Source organism: Pelmatolapia mariae, linkage group LG16_19 (assembly GCF_036321145.2).
Source record: "Pelmatolapia mariae isolate MD_Pm_ZW linkage group LG16_19, Pm_UMD_F_2, whole genome shotgun sequence".
Taxonomy (NCBI): Eukaryota; Metazoa; Chordata; class Actinopteri; order Cichliformes; family Cichlidae; genus Pelmatolapia; species Pelmatolapia mariae.
In genome coordinates this window covers 25,820,164-25,831,969 of record NC_086241.1, presented here as the reverse complement: position 1 = coordinate 25,831,969, position 11,806 = coordinate 25,820,164, and the positions used below count along the sequence as shown (strand labels likewise).

General features: G+C 41.0%; 1 protein-coding gene across 1 annotated transcript; it reads left to right on the top strand.

Moving 5' to 3' along the window:
• Positions 1 to 251: 251 nt before the first annotated feature.
• Positions 252 to 2,301, top strand: olig2 (oligodendrocyte lineage transcription factor 2). The gene is made up of 2 exons (XM_063498717.1): positions 252 to 328; positions 741 to 2,301. Exon 2 carries the CDS (start codon positions 763 to 765, stop codon positions 1,582 to 1,584), a length of 822 nt encoding a protein of 273 aa, XP_063354787.1. The 5' UTR covers positions 252 to 328; positions 741 to 762; the 3' UTR covers positions 1,585 to 2,301.
• Positions 2,302 to 11,806: the final 9,505 nt, after the last annotated feature.

Here is an 11,806-nt window from a genome sequence, read left to right as displayed (position 1 = left end):
TTTCACAAGAAGGGCCCATATGTAGGACGGAGTGTGTCTGATTTCACTTAATAGTGATGCTGGGTGTTGGTAATTACATCAGGCTGGAGGTCCCTCCGTCAGCCCCCTCTCCCTCTCTCCTCCCTCTGCGCGGAGCTGATTGGTCGCAGGGAGGCAGCTTGGACAGAAACTGCGTTGTCCTGGTGACCCGGCCTCTGTGCACCCCAGCCCACTATAAAACCCCGCGGATGCACGCAGGCGTGCCAAATGGGCTGTCAGATGCGACTTGGAGTAACAAGTGGATTTGACGTTTAGGTTTTTCTCTTCATCGCGCCTGCAAACACTCTCGGTAGGTGTTTTATTATTTATTTTCTGTTAGGTTATCCTGATAATTAGTGTCAGTATACACAGATTGTGTTTCTGCTTTAATTATTCTCAGAAAAACAATATCCAGAAATAAAATAGGACGCTGATTACTGGCTGCTGCATATAAAAGATGGGGAACTCAACAAATAACTTTTATATGGTTTTCTTTCTTTTTCATTCTGTGATTGTGTTATATCAAAGTTAAATCACAAAGTTTCCTCTGTGTTAACATATTTTATGAGGCCTACATTGATTTAAAAATAATAAAAAAAAAAAATGAGCCGATTCTCATTATCAGAATCGAAATGGGTAAGATGAGCTTGGGTTGGTCGATATGTGGATTTGAGCTTTCAGTAAAGTAACTCAGAAGTTTACTTTTTTGTTGTTTTTCTCAGATTAGCGTGTGAGACCTGGATCATGGACTCAGATACAAGCCGCGTGTCAAGCAGACCGTCCTCTCCCGAGGTGGACGACATCTTCATGTCTACTTTGAAGAAGTCTGTGCACGGCTTCTCCGGCGCTGTGTCCTCTACGCAGAGTGACTCTCCGTCAGAGATCCCCGGTCTGCGTGGCCTCTCCGCCCTCGACGAGGACTCTCTGTCGCTCCGGCTGGCATCCAAGAAAGACCGTAAACTCCTCTCGGAGAACGAGCTGCAGGCTATCCGCCTCAAGATCAACAGCCGCGAGAGGAAAAGAATGCACGACCTCAACGTGGCCATGGACGGGCTGCGGGAGGTCATGCCCTACGCGCACGGACCGTCGGTGCGTAAACTCTCCAAAATCGCCACGTTGCTGCTGGCGAGAAACTACATCCTGATGCTGAGCAACTCTCTGGAAGAGATGAAGCGGCTTGTAAGTGAAATCTACGGCAGTAGCGGACACCACAGCGGCTTCCACCCGTCAGCATGTGGGACTATGACACACGCGGGGCCCGTGCCGGGACACCCGGCGGCTTCACACGCATCGCACCCCGGGGTACATCACCCTCTCCTCCCCTCGGCGGCTGTCTCCACTGCCTCTCTTTCCGCGCCCGGTATCTCCGCCGTCACCTCAGTCAGACCCCACCACGGACTTCTCAAAGCGCCCACTGCCAGTGCGGGGCCCTTGGGCAGCAGTTTCCAGCACTGGGGCGTTGGCACCGGCATGCCCTGTCCGTGCAGCATGTGCCAAGTCCCGCCTCCGCATGTGTCCAGCATGAGCACCGTCACCATGCCGAGGCTCGCCAGCGACTCTAAGTGACTCCAAGCAAAGCTGAACTTTTCTCCGGGGGGTGTTAAAGACTTATCTTCCAACTTTATCGTGCTTTTATTTATCTTTGTTGCCGAATCCGTTGCGTCAACGGAGGCATTTAAGACCAATGCATTGGTTTTCTTCACTGGGACTTTGGTGTTTTTGAAACTAACTCGGTGTTTCATAGTAATTAACCTCTGTTTTAACCGGTCTTTTCTTCACAGAGCTCCTGCAACACACACAAACGTTTTCTTGCGATTGAGAATCGCTCATGGCCCAGATACGTGTTTCCATGCAGTTTGTTGAAGATCACATTTATTCCAAAAATACTTTCCCGTTCTGTGGTACCGCAGGAAAAAAAAGTCCCCAAAAGTTGAATCAAACCATAAATATAGGATGTAAATATCTAGATGGGCTGTTCTGTTTAAATAGTCGGATTTATATATTAGAGTCTTGTAAATGTCCAGGAAGACTCCGCCACCCCACCTCCTCACATCTTGCACCTGCTATAATTATTCTGTCCGCCTCATTCAATGCTCCTCTCCTTATTTTCTCCTCGGTAGGCTGTTATTCACTGTCAGACGCACACAGCGACCACTTCTTTATTTTTTTAATTACAAAAAAAAATAAAAAATAAAACATTTGAAAATGATATTTATTTACTTATTTTGGAGGGGACGTTCAGACGAATCTCTGATTATGTTGGGGTTTGGAATGTAAAATAAAGATGAATATGAAATGAGAAAAACATTTTGTGGTGGTTTTGTTTTTATTTGTTTTTCTTTTTTTGTGGATAAATACATTTAAAGGAGACTAAAAGCAGCATTTATAGCTTTTAGCAGGAGGGCAGTTACTGAACAGGGTTATTCAGTATTATCACATAATAACCAGCGAAATTACACATCATAAGCACAACTTGTTTGGTTTGCGTTTTAAATTGTAGTGTTTAGACCTTCAAGGCCAATTAAACGTTTATCGTTCTGGGAACAAAAAGTTTTCCGCCTCAGCTAAAACACCTTAGCACTCTTTAAAAAAAGTTTTTATTTTTAATCAGTTTATTTTCATTATTATTCCATATAAAACCCAATCGGCTTAGATTCAGTTGTCAACCAAAAAAACAAAAAATAAAAAATATAAACATATCGGCATGTAAATAATAAATCTCAGCCTAATTATTGGTGTTATATAAAAGCAGTTATGAGCATCTTATGAAAAAGGGCTTCATTAAAAAGAGCAAGATTGACGATAAACATTTTCTCGGATATATAACAGAGAGCCCAAAGTAATTTTTCGTCATGTTATGAGCCAACAGCAATGTTGCCACATGAAAGAAACTTTTCAGAGCTGGTCTCTCCTGCTGGATGACACTCATTGTTTGTAATTATTCACAGTTGTGCACAATGTGGCTTCAGCTGGTGGAGAATGAGCTTCATTCAGCAAACAGTGATGACTTTTAGCCCACTGACACCTGTCTGTCTGTCCAACTGAATGTTTCTTCCTGAACAATTCATTTGCTCACATGAATACTAATTACCAACCTGTGCAGCAAGAATGTGAGTAAAATACAGCATTTGAAATAGCCACCTTCGCAAAGCACGAGTGTAAACAGCCGCTAAAGATGAGCACAAAAAGCTCTTTTGGCAAAAAGAAGCCAGTGATGAGTAAACGCCGGTGGACTTTAGGAAAATGAAGCAGCTGCATAGCAGATTGTGCATGCTGTTGCAATATTTTCCAAAAGCTTTTGAAGCTGGAATGATATGACTAAATCTCTGAATATTCATGCATGCATTTGTTTATTCATCTCATTACTGGAATTGAATTATTCAGAGTCCTTCAGTGTTTTGTAGGACGTTCGAGAGGAAGAGGTAATTTGGCGCAATGCAACAAAAACAGTTTATTTACAGATAAGCTATAAGAAGTAATTCTTCCAAAGTTTCAGCATATGCCTGTGGCTTTCCCAAAACTTGCACGCTCAATGTTTTGCTTTCAGCGTTGATACATCAGTTAGTACACTGCCATCTAATTTCTTTGGTCTTTGAATCAGACCTCTCCACAGACTCTTTCACGTTTCACATATTTCACAAGTTCCCTGGATTCTGTGTTTGTGTTTACACATTTCCAAAGTCCCAAGAAAAGAAGTATTTTGAAAAAAACACCTGTGTGTGAGGGGCACCTATGATTTGTAGGGAGTTCAGGTGCACTTACCTTTAGGTTGTCATTCTTTTAAAGCGTGCATTTTAACTTTTGGTTTCTAATATCATTACTGATATCATCACTATGGTCCCAGTGAGTCATATAACAATGAGAAAGTGTGCCCAAAAAAAACCTCATCATCATCATAAACAACAGGCCAGTTGAGCACATCTGCACCTTTATTACACCTTTATTATTAATTTGTTTATTTTATTTTATTTTATTTATTTTATTTTATTTTATTTTATTTTATTTTATTTTATCCCCTTTTTCAAAGTTCTGCCTGAAAGCCTGAAGATCTTTGTCATTCATTTTTGGTTTTTAGTCTTGTGAACTTGCATTCTATTTTTGTTTACAGTTTTTTACTAGTATTTATAATAGTAGATCCAATCCTTCTTCTCAGTTGACATCATTTTATTTTAGACTTTGGCATAAAGAGATTTACAGTTTTTTTAGTGGCACATACAGCACTTGGAAACATCTGCTTTTCCTCAGGGGTCCCAACACCAGAGCAGTCCAAGCACCATTTGTCAGAGCAAAATGCAGTTAACATGGATTAAAAAGTGTTACATTTCAAAAATAATTAGAAAGCCCTCCACACACCCACCCACACCCACCCACACCCACCACCCCATTACTCTTCTGCCTCTGTCTCAGTTACAGAGCCCAAGATATTTGCTGAGTTTTGCTGATTATTTTGTTGCTAGTATATAACAAATGGCATCATATGAGAACTACAGTTAAATGACAAAATAAAGGAAAAAAAGTTTTGCAGTGAACTGTTAAACTTTGCGCACACACACACACACACACACACACACACACACACACACACACACACACACACACACACACACACACACACACACACACACACACACACACACACACACACAAGATATACGTGCTCACAGCATGGTAAAGGAAGATACTGTGAACTTGAATAGATATTCGACATGACATGTTATGTTCACTATATGAATATTGACCTATGGTAGCAGCTAAGTTCCTCCCAAAATGTGCTTTTTAAGGAATATTTACTGTTTTGGAGATGGGATCGGAACATAACACAAAAAGTGTAGTTACTCTTAATGCATCATAACGCTTTAGTCCCAGATGGATTCACACAAAGATGCTGTGCTGTCCTGTTTAAGAGAAAAAAAATCATATTAGAAGGAGGTGTTGTGGCAAATGAATGAATGCCTTTATTATTACTGCATATACAACAAAACCTGTTGTCTCTCTTGAACAGGTACAGTTCACAAAATTGTCAGGCAGTTCATGGTTCATATCCCGTGTAAGAACTTTAGTTTTGTTTTTAATCACTGTGATCTTTGTTTTTGTTTCAAATTTTGTTAGTTTTTCAAGATCCATCCAGACAAACATGTCCCTAAAGTTAAAAGGGAAGCTCACTGGGTAGAATCTCTTCAGCTCTGCATGAACATTCTGGCCAATAGCAGCTGGGCTTCATGTCCTAGTGTCTGGATTTGAATAAACAGCTTCCACTGTTGGTGGCAGGCTGACTTATCCATTGGTGCTGAGAGTGTGAGGTTGATTCTGTGACAGTTTAAATATTCATAACTTTGGACAGAAGGGGAGCCATCAGTCTTACACTGTTGTAACTGGATTTAAACCTTCCTGAAAACACTGCACAGATGTACACCCTTTCAGCACCGCGTATCATGTTGTGTTAGCCGAAAGGATTAAACATTGGTGGGATGCATCAAAGGTGGCGGAAAAACAGAAAGAGAAACAGAGTCTATGTTGGAAAAAAGGAGGAATAAGAGAGAGAAGATAAACAAACAGAGGAGCTGTCAGAGACAAAGGCAGGATTTAACTCTAACAAGAAAATAGATGGAGCTCTAAGGTAAATATGAGACCTCAGAGGTCACCCTTTCCCATGGGACTGGTGTTTATTCCAACAGCTTCATCTGCTCAGTTCTTACCAGCATTAAACCACTGATGGACTCTAACACACCAAGAGACAGTCACTGTATAGATAGATAAGCAACAAGTGGTTGCTTAGCTGTAAATGTAGCAGCATATCAGCATTTATGTCATGATGTCACTGTTAACCAGGAACTGGATACCTACCTAGTTTCAAAGTATTTATACATGTTTTCCACTCACACCAGAGCAATGGGAAGTGAGGCTAAGTTTGATAATTTTGTGTTTTATAATTGTACTGATTTACTACTGAGTTTTAGAAAAAAAAAGTTTTTTTTTTAAGATCAATATTCATTTTTATTGAATTTTATTTATATAGCAGCAATTCGCAATAGTCACCTCAAACCCCCCGTTTTTTTTACATCGTCGGGTAAAGACCGTGTAATATCAGAAAGAAAACCCCAGCAGTCAGGTGGCCCGCCTATGAGCAACCACTTGGCGACAGTGGGAAGGAAAAACATCCTTTAAACAGGAAGAAACCTCCGGTGGATCGAGGCTCAGGGAGAAGCAGCATCTGCTGCTGAGGGGAGGGAGACAGAACAAGAGACACACTGTGCAAGAGAGGCAGAGATTAGTAATAACTAATTATTAAATGCAGAGTGTGCAAAAAAAGAAGGTAAATGGTCTTTATTTGTATAGCGCTTTACTAGCTCCTAAGGACCCCAAAGCGCTTTACACATGTAGTCATCCACCCATTCACACACTGGTGATGGCAAGCTATATTATAGCCACAGCCACCCTGGGGCGCACTGACAGAGGTGAGGCTGCTGGACACTGGCGCCACCGGGCCCTCTGACCACCACCAGTAGGCAACGGGTGAAGGGTCTTGCCCAAGGACACAACGACCAAGACTGTCCAAATCGGGGCTCCAACCGGCAACCTTCCGATTATAAGGCGAACTCTTGAGCCACGATCATCCCATGTGATCGCCCCAAATGAAGAAGAAACACTGCATCATGGGAAGCCTCCAGCAGCATACGCCTATTGCAACTAGGGGATGATTCTGGGTCACCTGCTCCAGCCTGAACTATAAACTTTATCAGAAAGGAAAGTTTTTAATCTTAAAAGCAGAGCAGGTGTTTGTCACCAAAACCCAAACTGGAATTATGTTTAATCAGTACAGTTACATCAAGTAGTAAATGTTTAAACACTATATTCACAGTTACTGTTAATTTTTGGTAATTTTACTAAATAAATCAGTAGGTTGTGCTACACTAAAAAAAGTGAAGTGTCCATGTCATTTAGTTGAATTGAAATTTTACATTGTTGCAATGGAAAACTGGGATTTCTGGTTTGAAACTGTTTATTTCACTTTACCTAAAATGAAAAATTACTTACATGGAAAAAATCTACAGAAACAATTTCCTCTTAAGTAACTGTGTACTTCAAGTCAAAGGTGATGGTGTCACATGACGTCACTCAGCACTGATTCCTGTGTCCGCCATTACCGCGCTTCAGCAGTGAAGTATGTACAGTAAGTACAATGCCAGTGCTTGTCATCAAAGGACACTCTGCAGCCACCACATGCAGGTGGAATTATTACTAATGGTGTGAAATTCCTTAATGAGTTGTGATCAATCGCACGTGCATGTGCTATGCTATTTGGCTTGATCTATACTTGCAACTTGCAAGTATACTTGATCTATACTTGCAACTTGAAGGCTCAAATACACCTTTGATGCACTGCAGAAACTGTTCATGGAGATAGAAATAAAGAAAGTGACACATGGAGTCTGTAGTCTCAGTGTCAATCTCTAAGCCCTGGATCAGCCAAAGAGACATGTAGACACAGACACACTCCAGGGAAGTGTAAAGAATTTATTAGATTGTAATGGGAAGGAAAGACTTTAATTTGACTGAAATTAGAAAAACAGTATCTGAAGTCTGTCATATTCATTCATATTCACAGTGTTAGAAATGTTGTTAATATTAATTGCTGTTACATCACCAATCTTATATTTTAAAGGTGAGATCTTTAATTCAGCATATTTTTGAAGATCTTTAAAAGGTTGAGAAGGGGAAAAATTTTGCATGATTTTGTCTAGTGTATTTTATCTTTTTTTCTTTTGCAACTGTTGTGTAGATAATGAAGACGTCAGTGCTTTATTTTATAATTTTTAATGTATCTTATGTACATAAAAGGCAGCCTTTGTTTTGAAAATGCACCATAATACATTTTGTCCTTCAAAAGAGAATGTGTCTTTATTTCTAGTAGGTTGATTGTGACGTGAAAATCTTGGTTTAACCTTAAAGAAATCAGTTTTTGATTGTGGTGAATTTTACATAATAAAATAGTTTTTTGTGAAGGTTTATTAAGTAATAGTTTAAATGAGGACATAAGAAACCCATTTTCAGTTATGTGTAAGTAGAAATTGTGTTTTATTACGCTGACCAAAAAGTATAAGTTGAAAAAACTGTAAAACAATTAGAAAGTTTCAATTAACTAAGCCCAAAGAACAAATGTACTTGGAGCTCACTCAGAACTATCAGGTTGTTGTACCAAAGTGAAAAAAGAGTTTAAGATCGTTGGAATTACTTTTTTTTGTTTGTTTGTTTTCATGTACATTTATGATTCTGGAAAAATAAATATAATTGACTGATTTAAGAAAAATTTACAGTTTCAATCAAATCACAGTTTTAGTCTGAGTAAAACTAATAAATTTAGCTGTAACAAATTAGACAGATTTTTTTAAAAGTCAACTCAAAGTAACATTTTTTTTTCAGCTGTCTGGAAGTGTATACATTTCAGAAGGCTTTTCATTCATAATGAGGAGCCTTGTGATGGAAACCATCATAATGTGGTCAGCATTAATAAAAAAAGACTGCCCACATAGCAAGCAGGTCTGGCACGGATCTGGTATCAAGCCGGCACTGCTGGCTGACTTCTGGCATGATAAGATGTATGTCATCCAGATATGGGCCAGGCCTGCCATAGATGGCACTGTCTGTGTGATGGCATGCCACATCTGGCTTGATTGTGGTTTGGTTTATGTGGCCCAGGCTCATAGAAAACAGTCCTGGCCCGGATCTGGCATCAAGCTGGCACGTCTCACTGACGCACGTCATGGCAGAATGTATGTCAACCAGATGTGTGCCAGGTCTGGCAATGACGCCACTGTTTATGCGATGGCATGCCACATCTGGCCCGATTATGGTTTGGTTTTTGTGGCCCAGGCGGACCAGGTCTGGCAATGAGGCACTATTTATGTTCCTATTTTCCTATTTTAGTTAGAAGACCCAAATGCCATGTTGCAATACCATACTGCTATGGTAGCCAACGTTTCAAATGCAGGTTTGACAGGTTTGTGAGTGTACACTTTATCCAAAACCTAGTGAGGGTTTACTAATCTTTGCCAGTGGGTGGCTGTAGCTCAGGCGGTAGAGCAGGTCACCTATTGATCGGAAGGGTTAGTGGTTCGATCCCTGGCTTCTCCAGTCTGCATGTTGTGAGTGTGAATGTGTATGAATGTAGTTAGGAAGCACTCAGTTAAGAGAAAGTGTGTGGTTGGGTGAATGTGGCATGTTGTATAGAGCACTTTGACTAATCTGGGAGAGTTGAAAAATGATATATAAGAATCAGTCCATTCACTGTTCAAACAGAGTTTTGTCATGTTACTTTTGCACTATTATGCACATGTTGTTATTACATGGCTTAATTAAGGTACACATTAGGCTGACATCTGGGGCCAGAGCTGAAACTGTTCTGGGCCAGCACAGGGCCAGCAGTGTGCTTGCAACTGGCCCGTGGTTGCACACAACTTACACATGGCGCACATACCACAAAGAATGACGGCCCTTTGGTGGCCCAGACCAGGTTTGCCAGAGGTAATCCACACATGGGCCAGCAAAGGACCACCAGTGTGTCTGCAACTGGCCTTGTGCTGGCCCATGTGTCACCTTTGGCAAACCAGATCTGGGCCACCAAAGGGCCGTCATTCTTTGCGGTATGTGGGCCATGTGTAAGCACATTGTGTGGGCCAGATCTGGACCATACCAATTTTGCTATGTGGGTGTGGGTTACTGGATTACTTCTGGGCAAGATAGGCTTTCGCAGTGGTCTGCATGTGCAGCTACTCTGATAAGTTGGCCATTCAAAGATACAAGTGAACATAGTGTGAGAACAAGAAATCAGCTCTTGCATGATGTTTCTATGTTTTACATCATATATTGTCCAAACCAGTAGGCAGGTATATTATGCAGTCCTGTGTAAAGAGATGTATCATATTTAAAACTGATCGAAGGACAATCAATCTGTACACTGAGGGTGTAATACTTCTTCTGCTTGGAGCATGTTAATCAGAAGATGTACTAGACCCTCGGGTTAGCTTTCATTGCACTAAACAACTGAGGTTAGCAGTAGCGCAGCTGAAACAGAAACTGTAATGTGCTGTGTCAAATGGTGCTCTCCATACTCACCCACTTGCCTGTGCTGACAAGTATGACTACTCTGAGTAAACTATCAGCATCCAGTGACAAAAAGTTAAGTGTGGAACCCTGCAAATGGCTGCAATGTTGGCTATGTCTCCGAAATGAAGGAACAATAGAACCAAGGTATGTTATCAAAGCCAATTTCAATGCCAGCGCTAGCTAGCTAGCTAATACTTGGCAGATTTGTGACAGGCATTAGCATTACATGTAGTGTTGTTTGTTGTTTAAGAGCGACAAAGTGTATTAAAAATGTATTGGCTGCTCTAAAAGTTGTACATTTTGAAAGGCATGTTCATCAAGTCTACAGACAGAAATGCTGAACTGAGACTGAGGGACTGTTAGCCTTTGAATCAGAGCCCCTTCCTGTTAAGTTAAACATCTATTTGATTTGTTTTGCCATTGTATTTTTATACTAGACAGCTCTGCATACCGCAAGAAAAACTATGAAGTTGTGGAATTGAGTAGCATTCATACATATATTTATGTGAAATTCTTAAAAACCCCAGAGTGGTCCTTGTCTTTACTTTTGTGTGTACATCCGATAATCTGCGAAGCGCAGCAGATGAACTCTTCGATTGGGTGGATCAATGCATTTAGTAAAAGCCCAGTGGGACAAAGACAGAAGGGAGAGAGAGAATGAGTAAAGGAAAATGAAAGAAACAAAGCGAGAGAGCAGAAGATCCATTGAGTGTGTTTTTTTGTGGCTGAAGAATTGTCCTCAGTGGCTTTGAAAGGGGGGATAATCCTGTCAAGTAAGCAGACCTTTGGATATTCATGACTGGCCGAGCAGCTCCGCGGACTGAAGGAGGACACAGCCAGGATGGGATTAAACATCAAAGTGAATCTGAGGAGGGCCGGACTGGGATATGAATTAGCAATCGCAGAAACACAGAGGTCTCAGAGGGGTGTGATGGGGTCCAGAGGGGACCAGTTGTCTGGTGGTTGGATAGCACTTTGAATGATTCCAAGATGAGGGTCTCCTAAATCCATTCAGGAGAATGATATGCTATGCTGTGTGCACCTGTCACCCAATATGAGATATGTACATACATACATACAAAGAAATATCAAATATAATGACACATTCATTTTCATTTCTGTTGTCCCTGTGTCTTTTGAGCTGTTGATTAGGAAAGTTTAGGTTGATGGGTGATCAGGTGTGAGGTTGATGCCCCTTTAGCATACGTTTATAATAATATAGGGGTTTTACCTTTGCAGTATAAACTGCCTTGCGGCAGCGTTTGCTGTGATTTGGCACTATATATTAATACAATAAAAATGACCTGAATTTAAGCAAGGGACAACTTTTTGTTCCAATCAGAATAAATCTGAAATTACTTACATTAGACTGCAATAGGCCTGCTGTGGGACGTCCCATGATACACTGAGCGTTTCTTCTTAACTGACCTCTTTTCACTTTCTGTGAGTTTATACACCACTTAGCATTTAATCATTAGTTATTATTACTGCTGTCAGCGTTAATCTTGTTAAAATGACGTTAACACCATAACCGCATTAACGCGGCAAATCTCCGTTAACGAGTGAACGCGGATCGCCCTGTGCGTGGGGCTGGATGGTGCTAACGCATTAACGAGCTAACCGCGCAAATGCATTGACGCCATGCAGCCACACGCACGGAGCGATCCGTGTTAACTCGCTAACG